This window comes from Monodelphis domestica, chromosome 3, assembly GCF_027887165.1.
Source record: "Monodelphis domestica isolate mMonDom1 chromosome 3, mMonDom1.pri, whole genome shotgun sequence".
Lineage (NCBI taxonomy): Eukaryota > Metazoa > Chordata > Mammalia > Didelphimorphia > Didelphidae > Monodelphis > Monodelphis domestica.
Window position 1 is genome coordinate 34,099,196 of NC_077229.1, and position 14,486 is coordinate 34,113,681.

The 14,486-nt window shown below is 39.0% G+C and overlaps 1 protein-coding gene across 1 annotated transcript in view; it reads left to right on the forward strand.

Annotated features, from left to right (window-relative positions):
• Nucleotides 1–14,486, forward strand: part of LOC100023537 (kinase suppressor of Ras 2) — a 341,593-nt gene that overhangs the window by 197,297 nt on the left and 129,810 nt on the right. The window contains exons 5-6 of the mRNA XM_056821664.1: nt 9,955–10,020; nt 14,041–14,167. Of these exons, the coding sequence (XP_056677642.1) occupies nt 9,955–10,020; nt 14,041–14,167 (193 nt within the window). The remainder of the gene's footprint in view (nt 1–9,954; nt 10,021–14,040; nt 14,168–14,486) is intronic.

Sequence of the window (14,486 nt, forward strand, 5' to 3'; positions counted from 1 at the left end):
GACCACCATCTTGTGCCTCGTTACAGATTTAACAGAATAGTTAGGGCAACCGGAAGAACAGACACCCCACCAAGTTTTCAAAGTAAAACCAACAAATTTCCCTGAAGCTAGTGTTTGAAGGGTATCCAATTTCTGCAAGTTTTAAGAGAAATCCATATATTTAATTAGCTGATATGGTTACGCCTCATTTACCTAGAGTGTTCCACATAAATAAATTTTCCAGGTAATAGGCTTACTCACTCAAATACAAAAACTTTTTTATCATATTTACTTTAGATGGAAATTTTTCTCAAATATGTTAGATATGTTCCTGCCTTCTTATTCAGAGGGAACTGGACATAATTTACCCGTTTCATGCTGGCTCCGAATTCTGATTGGGAACATTGATTCCTGGATTCTATGATAATCAAGTCCTAGGTCTGCTTTTTGGTTTTTCTGTCTCCACTCTCTGTGTGAAACTGTCACATCCCCCTCTGTTAGCATATTTACTCCTCATGGCCCCTTTATTCAAATTCCTCCCCAACTGGCTTGTAAATGAAAAACTCTCAACAGAACTGGCACTTAAAACTTTATAGACAGCTGGGGGATACAGTGGATAGAGTGCTGGCCTGGAGTCAGGTAGATATGAGTTCAAATTTATCTTTAGTCACTTACTATCTGTGTGACTCTGGGCAAGTCACTTAATCTCTATCTGCCTCAGTTTCCTCAACTAAAAAATGAGAATAGAACCAACTTTCTAGGGCTGTTGTGAGGATCAAATGAGATAATATTTGTAAAGTATGTAACACAGTGTCTGGTATATAGTAGGCATTTAGTAAATGCTTATTCCTTGCTCTATTTGTTGAATTTAATTATTGTTTCTAATATCCCAGGCAATGGAGTTTGGCATGTGGTCCATCTTAAAGATTCAGAGTAAGGGCTTACGGAAAAAGGTGTTGATTGGTCCTTGACTTCAGTGCTGGGGTTTGAAAGATATCCAGGAGAGAAACCTGGATTTGGATAAGGGACAGCCTTGGTCTTGGATGCCAGCTTTGGTATTTACTAGACATTGAGCATGAGATCATCACTTACCCGACCTGAGCCTCAGTTTTCTCATCTGTAAAATATGGATGATGACAATGCAATAGAAAGAACATTGATTTTAGAATAAAAATACATGGATTCAAATCTCAGATTCTCCACTTCCTTCCTATGTGATCTTTAATATTGTACATCAAATTGGATGAAGACTCACTTTGGGATACTGAGTATTGGGATTTAAGTAACCACTTATCTTTGCCAAGAAAATCCCAAATGAGGTCTTGAAGTGTCCAACATAACTCTTGAACAACAATAATAATTAGATAAAACCAAAAGAGAAATGATTTTCCTTGAGAAAATGGTTAGTTCTCTTGTTTCGGGAGTCTTCAAGAAGAGGATAAATGACTATTTGCCAGGGATAGTACAGTGGAGGGGTGGGGTTCTTTTTTAAAAAATAAGATCATTTAATTAATTAACTAATTTAGAATATTTTTCCATGGCTACATGATTCATGTTCTTTCCCTCCCCTCCTCCCACCAAGTGGGGTTCTTTTATGTATGGATTAGCCACTTCCAATTCTCAAATTCTCTGATTCTATGATTCACCACTTGGGCCTCAGTTTCCATTTCTATAAAATGAGGAGGTTGAACAAGAAGGCATTCAAAGTCTCTTTTAGCTTTAAATCTAATATTTTGAGTAACTGCTTCATTAGGTTATTTTGAAAATCAGCTGAAAACAAGTATAAGAAGAATTGCCCAAGAGAAATTTCCAACCATTTTGATGAGAATTCCACTGTGATGATCCTTGATATTTAATTTAGAACTTATGGAACCACAGTTATCAAGCTGGAAGGGACTTTAGAGGCTATATATTCTTTCTCATTTTTCACATGAGAAACTGAGGTCCATGGAATCAAGTTATTTGCACAAGGTCATAAGGTAGTAAATGGCAGAGGCAGGATTTTAACCCATAGCCTCCATGGTTCCATGCTGCTTCCCTTAAGATATCTCTTCATTATTAATTATTATTATTATTTATATTAATATTATATAATATATATAATAATAGTATTAATATCTTATTTAGGGGACAAAGATGACTCTAATTTGGTCTGATACTGAGGCTACCACAAGATGAATTGGCTAGTTTGGAGCTGTCCCTCAGCACCTCCAAGGAAATAAGTTTCAGTGACTGATCCAGCCCCTAATTTGACTGTGGTTAGACCTTGGGGCAGGGGTGGTAATGGGCCAAGGATTACATCTATAAAGTGCTTTGCTGGCCATTCAAAAAATTAGACAAATGACATTTATTATTACTGTTTTATCACAACAGCTTTTTTGAGTGTCTTCTCCTACTCCTGAATTCTCAGTAGAGTTTATGAGCTCATAATTATAGAATTAAAAGGGATGTCAGAAACTGCTATATCCATTCCCATCATTTTACAGATTTGGAAACTGAGGTACAGATAGGATGAGTCATATGTCTAATGTTACAGAGACAGTAACATAGGCAACACTCAAACACAGGACTTCTGACCCTAAAGCTACCATTATTTCCACTGTGACATCCACTAGTTGAACAGAAAAGAATGTCTAGAGAAGTAACTATTTCCATGGTTAAAAAGGTATCCAAAATCGGGCTTTTGAAATGATGGTGTATAGCCATTATTTCTTCTTCCCCATTAGTACAGCTCAACAAGAAATGATGAGAAATGGGTGAATTGGGAGAAAGGATGCTCGTTTCTCAAAAGAAAAAAATATTCTGAAAGTGGGACATTATGGAAGTATATGAAGGAATCTTTGGAGTTGCTGTTAAAAGAAGACACTATTATATTTTTCTTTCTGCTCACACAGAGATGCTTTGGGACTGCAGTGCAGGTATAATCCCATGGCCTCAGTTAGCAAACCTTGCCAAGATGCTTGTCCTGATTCTTGCTGAGAAACTGACCTCATGTCACCCAGTTGAATTGTCTGAGCATTGCAGATATGTTTCTTGCAGGTTTGCTGGTGGGGAGGCAGTCCCCCTCTCACCTCTACCACTGCCTGGTGCCAAGACTAGGAAACTTCCAGGGTGCAGCATCTCCCATTTTCCTGGCTGGGTGGTGAATTAGGGCTTTGTGATTACTACAGGAGATAGCAACCTGGGAAATTAAGAAAGGAAAAATGCCAGAGAGAGGGTCAGGAAAGACAGAGACCTCTTTATCATCTTTGCCCATTGACTTCATGGTTCAGCAGTGGTCTGGAGGGTCAATGCTTGCCCCTGGTTAAATGAGTCTCATGGACCACTAGGTCTGTCGATGCCAGCAGTGAACTTTCAAACTCAGTTAATGTTGTTAACGTAGCTACAGCTACTTCTCTAGAGATGCTCTTCTGTTCAACTAGTGAATGGCACAAAGGATACAATAGTGAATAACAGAATTCGGGAGGTGGAAGGAACCTCATTGGCATCTAGTCCAATCCTTCAATGAAAACAATACCAATCGTAATACACGTAACAAGTGGTTGGGGGCAGCCAAGTGGCATAACGAAAAGAACACCCAGCCTGGAGTTCAGAAAACTCATCTTAAGTTTAAATCTGATCTCAGATATTTATTGGCTGTGAGATCCTGGGTAAGTCATTTCACCCTGTTGGCCTCAGTTTCCTCATCTGTAACATGAACTGGAGAAAGACATGGCAAACCACTCTAGTAGATTAGCCAAGAAAACCCCAAATGGGGTCAGAAAGAATCAGACATGATTGAAAAACAGTTGAACAAGTGTGTTTTCAACCTTTGCTTAATGAGATACCCCTTTTCTAGTATCTCTAGTGCTCCCTAACACAATACATATTCCAGTTTTTTTATATTATCTTCTTTCATTAGACTGTAAGCTACTGAAGTGCAGGGGCTTTATTTTTTTATTTGTTTCCTCCGTGTGAAGCACAATGTCTGCCACATAGTGGGCATTTAATAAATGTTTGTTGCGTTGAACAAAGAGAAACACTCCTACATACACATACCTCTGAAGACAAGTGATTTATTTTTGGACAGCTCTCATGGTTAGGAAGCTTTTTTTCTGATATCAATTCTAAATTAGCCTAATTATGAAATCTACTCAATGCCAGCCACACAGTCAATAAAAATATGATGAAATGCAAAAGATAGTCCCTGCTTTCAAGGATTCCAGGCTAATAGAGGAGACAACACACAAACATTATATAACTTAGAGATAACAGAGGGAAGGGACTAGCATTAAGGAGGATCAGGGAAGACTTCCTGTAAAAGGTGGGAATTTAACTGAAGATTGGAACAAGCCAAGAAAGCCAGTCCATAGGAATAAGGAGAGAGAACATCCAGGCATGGTGGACAGCCAGTGAAAATGCCCAATCAGGAGAGGGAGTGTCTTATTTGAGAAAGAGAGTGTCACTGAATCATAGTGTGTTGAAAGAATGTAAAGCATAAGGACTGAAGAGGTAGAAGAAGAGGGCTACATTATGATGGGCTTTGAATGCTAAACAGAGGATTTTCTATTTAATTGTAGAGGTGATAGAGAGTCACTGGCATTAACTGCGTAGAGGTGGCATTGCCCTTCCTTTGGATTGGGGAGATGCCTTTGACAGAGGGGTGGAGAATAGACCAAAGAGGAGAGTGATTTGTGGCTAGGGGTCCAAATGAAAAACTGTGGTAATAATCCACACATGAAATGATGAGATGCTACCCCAGGATGGTTTCAGGATCAGAAGATAGACAGAGACATATGTAAGAAATGTTAAGGTAAAATTGATAGGTGTTGCCACAGATGGAATATGAGAAGTGAGAGATAGTGAGGAGTCCAGGATGACACCTAGTCAGAAGACTGAGCTACTAGCAGAATAGTGTTGTCCTTGACACTAACAGTGAAGGGAGTGGTAGTTAGGAGAAAGGATAATGAGTTCTGCCTTGGATAGATTGAGTTGAAGATGTCTACTGGACCTCCAGTTTAAGATACAGCTTCATGTATCAGCACTAGAAGAAAATTACAAAAGATATGAGAAAACTTTTACTTAAACGTTTTGAAGGAAGGAAGAGGATTTGGACTTTTGATTTTATCAGAACTCTCCAGAAATTTCTTCCACTGATGCAGGTTGGCAGCCCAGAAGAGTTGACTAGGTTACTTAGATATGAAGTGATTTACCCAGAAAGAAAGAGGGAAACGGACTTATTAAGCCCTTACTATTCTAAATTCTATCTCATTTGATCTTCACAAAGGAAGGTAGATGCTGTTTTTATCCCCATTTTACAGTTGAGGAAACTAAGGCAAAGGGGTTAAGGGACTTATCCAAATTCACACAGCCTGAAGTCAGATTTGAACTTAGGACTTCTTGATTCCAGACTCGGTGTTTTATATATTGAATCACCAAGATCCCAAGGTGCCTAGGTCACCTACCTAATAAATGGTATAGTTGGGATTTGAACTCAGATTTTTTACTCCAAATTTAGCACTCTTAAATCAGTCCTCTTTCCATAACACCAAAATTTATTCTTTCATTTGTTTATTCAATAATAAAAACAGCTCACAAAACCGCTTGCATTTCTGAAATGGTATTGCCATCACTGTTGCTTTTCTTGGTGGTCCAGACCTATGGGTCAAATCATATCAAGAACTCCCAGGAAAGAAGCCCCTTCTACTAATAATGCAGATCAGCATCTGCTCTGTAAATTGTGGTCTTGGAAGGTTGCTTAAGAACTTGATAATTTGAAGTCAATGAGCATTTCTGCAAAGGAAAAGTGATGTCCCTTCCCACAGAGGTCACATTCTCAATAGGTATAATCATGTACAGTAGGGAGAAGGTAATTTTGGAGAGGGAGGCACTCTCCAAAGTATCTAGAGAGATTGGCAGCAGAACAACCTTGTAACCTTGGAAGAGGAAGATTATTTTTTCCCTTTTTATAGACAAGTAAAGTTAGTTTTGAAAGTTAGTTGACTTGCCCAGGATCACCAACTCAATAATTTCCAAACCAAAATGCAATGACTAAGTCCATGCTGCCTCTTTCCATTATATCACATTTTCAATCTGAAGGGATTGGGTTCAACAGAATCTTAAAGTGACCTTATGTTCAGAATGCCACACTAGACACAGGCAGAAACATAACAATACTTAGATGAGTGGTAGTGTCTTCTCTCATAAAACTTGTGGGCTGGTTTTGAAAATTATGAAAAAAATATATTCTGATTCTTACTGACTGTGATGTCAGTTGGTCAACAAGCATTTATTTTTTAAACCCTTACTTTCTGTCTTAATATCAATTCTAAGATATGAGTGGCAAGCACTAAGAAATCAGGGTTAATTATTTGCCCATGGTCACATAGCTAGCAAGTATCTGAGGCCAGATTTGAACCTACTATTGGCCTGCTGCTCTATCCTCTGTGATACCTAGCTGCCCCTTATCAAGTATTTATAAAATACTTACTATATATGAGATCCTATGCTAAGAGCTGGGGAGACAAAAACAGCCTCTGCCCTCGAGGGGCTTACATTCTAATGGACATTGGGTAAGACTTATCTGCCATAGGCCTAAGTTTCCTCATTTGTAAAATAAGGAATTTGGACCAGAAGACTTTTTAGGGCCTTTCTAGCTCTGGATCTATGTTCCTATAAAACCTGAAAGGTGAAATTGACTGGATTCCAGTTATAAAATCTCACTCTGGCTTCTAAAACCCAAAATGGGTCTTTATTACCAAAACCCAGACAGTGCCAATTGTAGGTGACCTAAAGGGTCATGGAAAGACAAATGATAACTGATCTGCAGGATTTCTGAATGGGAAGGCACTTCAGGGCCCATCTAGGCCAACTATTGTTTTCACAAGGTGACCTGTGGACTGCAAATCCCTGAAGGTTTCTCTTCATTGGGTATGGTGACTTAGGCAAAATAATGATGAATGGTAGACAGCTTTTGCATTCAAACCTGCAGCACGGGTTTCACAGGATGAAGTGTTCTGCCTTCTCTGAGACTTGGATTTATTTTACACCCTCATGATCACATATCTACTGGGCACCCAGTTTCATTCTCAACATATATGTTTCCATAGAACCTAACAACAGATGTGAAGCCCAAAGAGATAGTCAACAAAACATTGTTGCTAAGTGCAGGGTCAGAGGATAGATTCAACATGACACAGATATAGGTTGGGAATTGAGAGCATAGATTTGCCAGAAATTTTTATGCCTAGAAAAAAGGGCCCTATCTACATGGGTAAATAAGAATCCTTAGGTTTAATTTTGTAAGTGGGATCTCCTACTAATATTCTGAGGGAAGAGAGTGGGACATCTTTATTAATCCTGCAAGCATGTTGCTCTCATCTATTTTTCCTGGGGCTAAGTAAGAATAATAATCATAGCAACCCCAACAATAAGGGGATGTTAATAAGGAAAGTCACTTAGGTGGGTTTCAGTAGGTGTTTCCATTCTTCCTGGGGGCTGCTTTGCAATCCCCGATTTCTACATGTGACCATGTAAAACGGTGTGGTCTTTGATGACTCCTGGCATATTATGTGGAAAAATCTTCCCCAAAATAAATGCCTGAGAAATAGTTCACCTTAACTATGCATGAACACTTCCAATCAAGGGGACTCCATCATTTCTCAAGGCAGTACATTCTATGTATGGACAGCTCTAATGGTGAGGGAATTGTCTTTTTTTTCTCTCCTTAGATGAAGCCAAGTTTGAAATGTCCATTAAATATCTATATGAAAATATCAATTGGGCAGTTGGGAATGGAGGATTGGAGGTCAGGAGAAAGATGAATCCAGAAAATATGGATTTGGGAAATGCTAGTGAAATCCATGATAACTGATGAGATCATCAAGCAAGACTGTAGAGAGAAAAGAGATAAGGGTTCAGAAGGATGAAGCCCTAGAGTTTACCCATTCACAGTGAAAAGGGATATAGATGATGAATCTTCAAATGAGACCATATATGTAAAGCATTTTATAATAATTAAAGTGCTATGTAAATGTTAATTCTTATTATCATTGTAAATTAAAATTCAAGGGATACCTAAAAAGATAGGAAGAAAACTGGGAAAAATCGAGATCATCAAAACTCAGAAAAGACAGATATTTATAAGGAGAAAGTGGTCAGCAGTATCCAGTTTTGAGGAAAGGCGAAGAAAGATGAGGAGTGAGAAAAATTAATAAGATTTAGGAATAAAGAGATAATTGGCAGTTTATGTTGAGCAAAGGAGTTGAAAAGTTAGTGGGCAGTGAAAAGTGGGACTATAAATAGACCACCTCCTTTAAAAAAATCATTTTGGCTGTCAAAGGGAGAAGAGATGATGAATGTGAGCATTAGGAGTTGGTAGAATAGCAAAAAGAATGAAGGAGGAGGGTGACTTGGCCATTTTTGTAGGCATTAGGGATGAACCAATTGATAAATAGGTGTTGAAAATTAAGAAGAGAGAGGGTATAGACTATGGGAAAATAGAAAAATTAGTTCATTGTTGGTGGAGTTGTAAATTGGTTTAGTCATTTGGAAAACAATTTGGAACTATACCCTCAAAGTGACTGGACCATGCATACCATTTGTTCCAGTGATACTACTAGTAGGCTTATATCCCAAATAGATAAAGGAAAGAGAAATAGGACTCATATGTATAAAAATACATATCAGATTATAGATATAAATAGATAGGTTTAGATGATATGTATATAGGTATAGAGATATCTTTTTGTAGAAACAAAGATCTGGAAACTTAAGATGAACTTGGGCATCATTTTGGAAATGGCTAAACAATTTATGGTATATTGATGCCAAGGAATGCTATTGTGCCATAAGAAATGAGGAAAGGAATGATCTCAGCAAAATCTGATAAAACTTGTATAAATTGGTGCAACGTGAAATGAATAGAACAAGGAGAACAATAACTCAATAACATTAGAGACAAACCTTAAATGCCTTAAGAACTCTAATCAACATAATGAACAATGATGATTCCAGAGGTCTCTTGATGAAGTACATTACCCAACTCTTGGCAGAGGGCAGATGGGCTCAAGGTGCAGGTCAACATATCTGGTTTTTGGACATTGCTAATGCAGGAATTTGTCTTACTTGATCATGTATATTTGTTATAAGACTTTTGTTTTTATTTTCTCTTTGCCCAGTAGAGGTGGTGGCATAAAAGGAAGGGAAAATCAATTTTGTGGGGGAAAAACATTTCATTTTTTTAAAGAAAGGGGATGAGTAATGAGGCAAGCTCTTAAAGAAGACTGGAGAGGGCTGGGATTGAAATAAGCAGAGGGCTTTGAACTTATATCTATCTCCAAATCCAGCCTTCTTTTTACTTTTCCATGCCTATCTCTATTAAAGCACAAATCATATCAGCCAGAAATGGTACCTAGGATACTCTTCTTTCTTTAGCTGGCAGGACACAAACCCACAAATTAACTCAAGAACAAAACTGAAATGAGAAGCATTAATAGATTCCTCTAAGGAGATAATGAGGTCTGGAGAAGTTAAGTTGATTGCTCAAAGTGAAAGATGCCAAGGGTAAAGGGATAATGGATGTTAAACATAGTTTGGGGGCTGACTAGATACAGTGGGTTAAGTGAATTTGCTTTCACTCACCAATCAGGACAGCTCCATTCCAGGGAGAGCTCAGAGATGGAAGAGATTAAGTCACTGGTTAAAGATTTGGTCTCAGGTGGAGAGAGAGGCTAAGTAGCAGGGAAGTTATTTGTCTGGGATGGGTGGATATGAGATCCTCAGAGACATAGGACACTTATTAGACTATTAGAACTCTCTTTCTAATAAATTATAGTTCTTCAGTATGAGGTCTTGGTTTACAAGTTTCTTCTTATTTCTTTATCCTCTGGTGTGGTTATATATACCTTGGTGTTGTAGATTTCTAGCAGAGAGATGTCTAGAGTTGCTGGGGATGGATGGAGTTTCATGTTCATTGTATTTCCTCTTTCCTCTTAGGTTAAAATGTCATAACAAATGCACCAAAGAAGCTCCCCCATGCCACTTACTGATCATACATCGTGGAGGTAAGAATTCAGCACATGCTTCCCCAGAGTGCTCTCTGCAGGTTGGATTCTTGGAAAGGAAGCCCAGCCAACTGGTATACCCATTTATTCTACCTCTACCCCCATTGGATACTGAATATCTCCTGGACATTTAAGATCCTGCCTGGTGGTGTAGAGATAGAAGGTCAGGTCAATGAAAATGAGGTGTCAACTCATTAGGAGAAGTGGTGGCAATGAGGTCATGCACATAATTGCTAAACTATACAATTAGTACAGCATATGGCACATACTAATCAATAAATGCTTACTCACTCATTCTGTTTTCTGTCTCTCTGTATCTAACTGCCTATCTCTATCATTTTTCTCTCTGTCTCCATTCATTTATCCTTCCTTCCTCCCTCCTTCCTTCCCTTTCTTTCTCCTTCTTTCTTTCTCTTTCTTTCTTTCTTTCTTTCTTTCTTTCTTTCTTTCTTTCTTTCTTTCTTTCTTTCTTTCTTTCTTTCTTTCTTTCTTTCTTTCTTTCTTTCTTTCTTTCTTTCTTTCTTTCTTTCTTTCTTTCTTTCCCTCTTTCTTTCTTTCCCTCTTTCTTTCTTTCTCTCCCCCTTCCTTTCTTCCTTCCTTCTTTTCTTCCTTCCTTCCTTCCTTCCTTACTTTTCCTTCCTTCTTTCCTTTGTTTGTTCCTTCCTTCCTTCCTTCCTTTTCCTTCCTTCCTTCCTTTTCCTTCCTTTCTTCCTTTTCTTTCCTTCCTTCCTTCCTTCCTTCTTTCCTTTTCCTTCCTTCCTTCCTTCCTTCCTTCCTTCCTTCCTTCCTTCCTTCCTTCCTTCCTTCCTTTCTTCCTTCCTTCCTCTTCCAGAGCATCCTGCCCCCTTTCACCTAGCAGAAAGAAGAATGAGTTTGTGGGTATTGAAAGGAAGCCTGATTATGGGGAAGATTCTTTCTGTCTATCTAGATCTCTACTAGAGGTTTAATTAAGTGTGAGAGGCAGGGGATAGAGTTGTCTCTGGGGTAAATGATTTCCTGTCAGCTTTATTTAAACTCCCCTTGATTCTGGCTTACAGAGGCAGCAAACACACTTGGGTGGCTTAACCACTTTGTAAAGTATGTACAGCCAAAGTTAAAGCCAAACTCAACATTCTCCTGTCACTCACTATGATTCCTTCCCTCCACGCCACACCTGACCCTTCCTCTGCCAGAAGTTATGTTCTCAGGGAAAGCAATTTTATTTTTACATTAACCTACATGCTAAGGGAAAAAGAAACTATCTCATTTGAAGCTAAATGTAATTTAAATCAGTGTGCAAATATTAGATACCTATTATGTGCAGTGCCCCAGAGGTTCAGCGTTAGCCCTCTAAGAGATTACATTCTACTCAGAAGATGAGGGGAACAGCACCAATAAGTAAATCCAAAGTCACCACAAAGTAATTTCAAGGATATGTGGGACCTTTTCATTTGGTTTATCTTTTCCATTATCCCTGTCCACTAGCACAGAAAATGAAATGAAATTGAAAGTTCATTGGATCCCAGATCTAGAGCTAGAAGAGACATAAGAGGCCATCTAATAACAATTCATTCATTTTACAGATGAGGGAACTGAGGCCCAGAGAGGTTGAATAATTTTTCTAAGGTCACACAATTAAGTGACAGAGGCAGAATTTGATTCCCCATCATCTAATTCCAGAGCCAGCATGTTTGTCATTGTCATGATGCCTCTCAAATAAAATAATTTCATCTAATTGGTGCTTGGTAATCACCAATCATCCCAGCACCCCAAAAATGCCTGTCCTGGAGTTATTTCTGAACATAATATTCTTTGAATTGCTTAATATATTTAATGATGCTTTTTCTAATTCTAAATTCCAAATACTCTGTGAACTGGAGAACATGGTCTTTGGACTCCATGTTGTGAGGCCCCCTGATAGGCAAAGCACCAAATAATGAGATTTTATTTTTTAGTAAATGAGAAACTAACCCCCTTGGAGGGCCTCCAAGAGATGGATAAACCCTTGCTCCACAGAATGCTACCCTGCATCAAATAATATTCAAGAGAAAAACTCTAGCCTTGAAACTGAATTTAAGTACATGAGAAGGTGGCGTACTCAATCATGCTGTCTTGAAACAATTAACCTTACCTCCAAATCAAATTCTTCTGGTGATTACTGAGCACTTACTCTAACAGAATCTAGCACATCGCCTGGCATGCAACAAGTGCCAAATCAGTTGAGTTCTTAGTTGTGTGACCCAGGTCAAGTCACTTAATTCTTTTTGCCTCAGTTTATCATCTGTGAAATGTGCTTAGAGAAGGAAACAGCAAACTTCTCCAGTACCTTTCCCAAGAAGCCCCCAAAGGTGTTTAAGCAATGTTTCTTGACTTGCTAGCTGTGGGTCCTCTTTGAAGTCACCTAATTCTGTTTGCCTCAGTTTCTCATCTGTAAAATGTGCTGGAGAAGGAAATGATAACTCACTCTAGTATCTTTGTCAAAAAAAGCCAAGTAGAGTCACAAAGAGGGGGATACAACTGAAAATGACTCAACGACAAATTGGATAGTTGGGTCCCAGAGTACTAAACTTTCACTTGAATGAATGAATGAGTGAGTGAATAAATGAATGGAAAGGTCTTTATTTAGTGCTTAATGTATTCTAGGCACTGTGCTGAGTTTTGGGGATACAAATGGAAAGGAAAAAGTCAATCCTTGCTCTCAGGAGCTCATCATCTAACCAGACAATCTAATTGAGGGGAAAAGGAACCATAAAAGAATGTGCATCTGCTGGAGGAATGGAAAGGGCCATAATCGTAAGAGTTTAACAGCAGGGATAATGAGATGATGGCAGCATTGAGCATGAGCTTATAAAGAGCCAATGGATGTCCACTCATTGTTTGTCCCCAGCTTTCAGGAGTAGATACTTGATTGGTTAGAGGAGCCTATGTTAATCAGAGAAAAGTAAATTCTATGTAGGTCATTCTAAATCTCCAGCTCCTAATTTAAACCACCTTCTCCCTGAAAAGGGCATACATCGGAGAGATTTGGGGCTTCATTTGCACTTTTTCCCCTGGCTCCATCTCTCAGGCTGGTAAAATAGCCCAAGGGTCCCAAAGTAGTAGGAAATAGGAGAAAGCTTAGAGAAACCAGTTCAGAATAATTGCAAAGTAATTTCAAGGAGGCTGAAGCTCAGTTCTATTTACATTTATTAAGGGTCTAGTATGGAGGGCAGCTAGGTGGTTCGGTGATTTCAGAGCAAGACCTAGAGACAGGAGGTCCTGGGTTCAAATCGGACCTCAGAGACTTCCCAGCTGTGTGACCCTGGGCAAGTCACTTACCTCCCATTACCTAGCCCTGACTGCTCTTCTGCATTAGAACCAATGCACAGTATTGATTCTAAGACAGAAGGAAGGTTTAAAAAAAGTGTTTAGTGTGGACTCAGCCCTATGAGGGGTACAAAAATGGTAACATTCATGTAGCCCCTTAGCAAAAGATGACCTATAAAGACAGGAGATGGACAGGTGAAAGGGATCTTAGGGACCATCTAGTCCAAATCCCTTATTTCTCAGATGAAACTGAGAATCAATAAGGTTAAGTAATTTGTTTAAAGTCCCATAAGGAATAAACACTAGAGGTGGGATTGGAACCCACATCCTCTGATACCAGTGAGACAACAAGAGGTAACCATTTTAAGTCATTTTTCCCATGGATTTATTGGTCAAACAAATGCTGGTCACTGGGGATACAGATGAAAATGAAATCATTCTATTCTTTTTAGATAAATAACACAGATAAATAAGGGAAAATAATAGATAAGTAGGGTAAAAATTTTTAAAAATGTAAGTACAAAGAAGTTTCAGAGCAAAAGGAGAAAAAACTGGGTGTGATATCAGGAAAGGCTTCCTGGAGATGGTGTCCCCAGTGATGTGCTTTGCTAGCATCTGGAGAAAAGATGGAACTTCTGGAAACTGACTTGTCTTTTGGTCTCTTTGTTTATTTGGTTTGCAAAGCTCTGAGAAGCTGTACTAAAATTCTCAAATCATTGTTTTTTACCCCTACGGATCCAGCAAGGTTAGTCCGGACAGAGTCTGTGCCCTGTGACATCAACAACCCCCTGAGGAAGCCTCCCCGGTATTCTGACCTGCACATCAGTCAGACGCTCCCTAAAACCAACAAGATCAACAAGGTGAGGCTACTTCCAAGGGGTGGTACCCAGCCATCCATGGGGATGCTGAGACTAGCCCCATCCTCTGCTACATGGGGGTTGTGATAGAATCCAGGTTACAGAGGAGAGTGAGAGCTGGAGAAAAAGGGAAAGGATGGAGACACATTTGCTTCCAGACTTTGACATTCCTACCCAAAGCTTCTGCTTCTCTCCATTCAGACTATTGTGTTTTATTTTAATGGAGGGATGGGATAGACGGGTCAAAAGATCATTCATTTTAGAGCTGGCCAAGAGCCTAGAGATCATCCAGTCCAGGGGTTATTAACCTAGGGTTCATTCA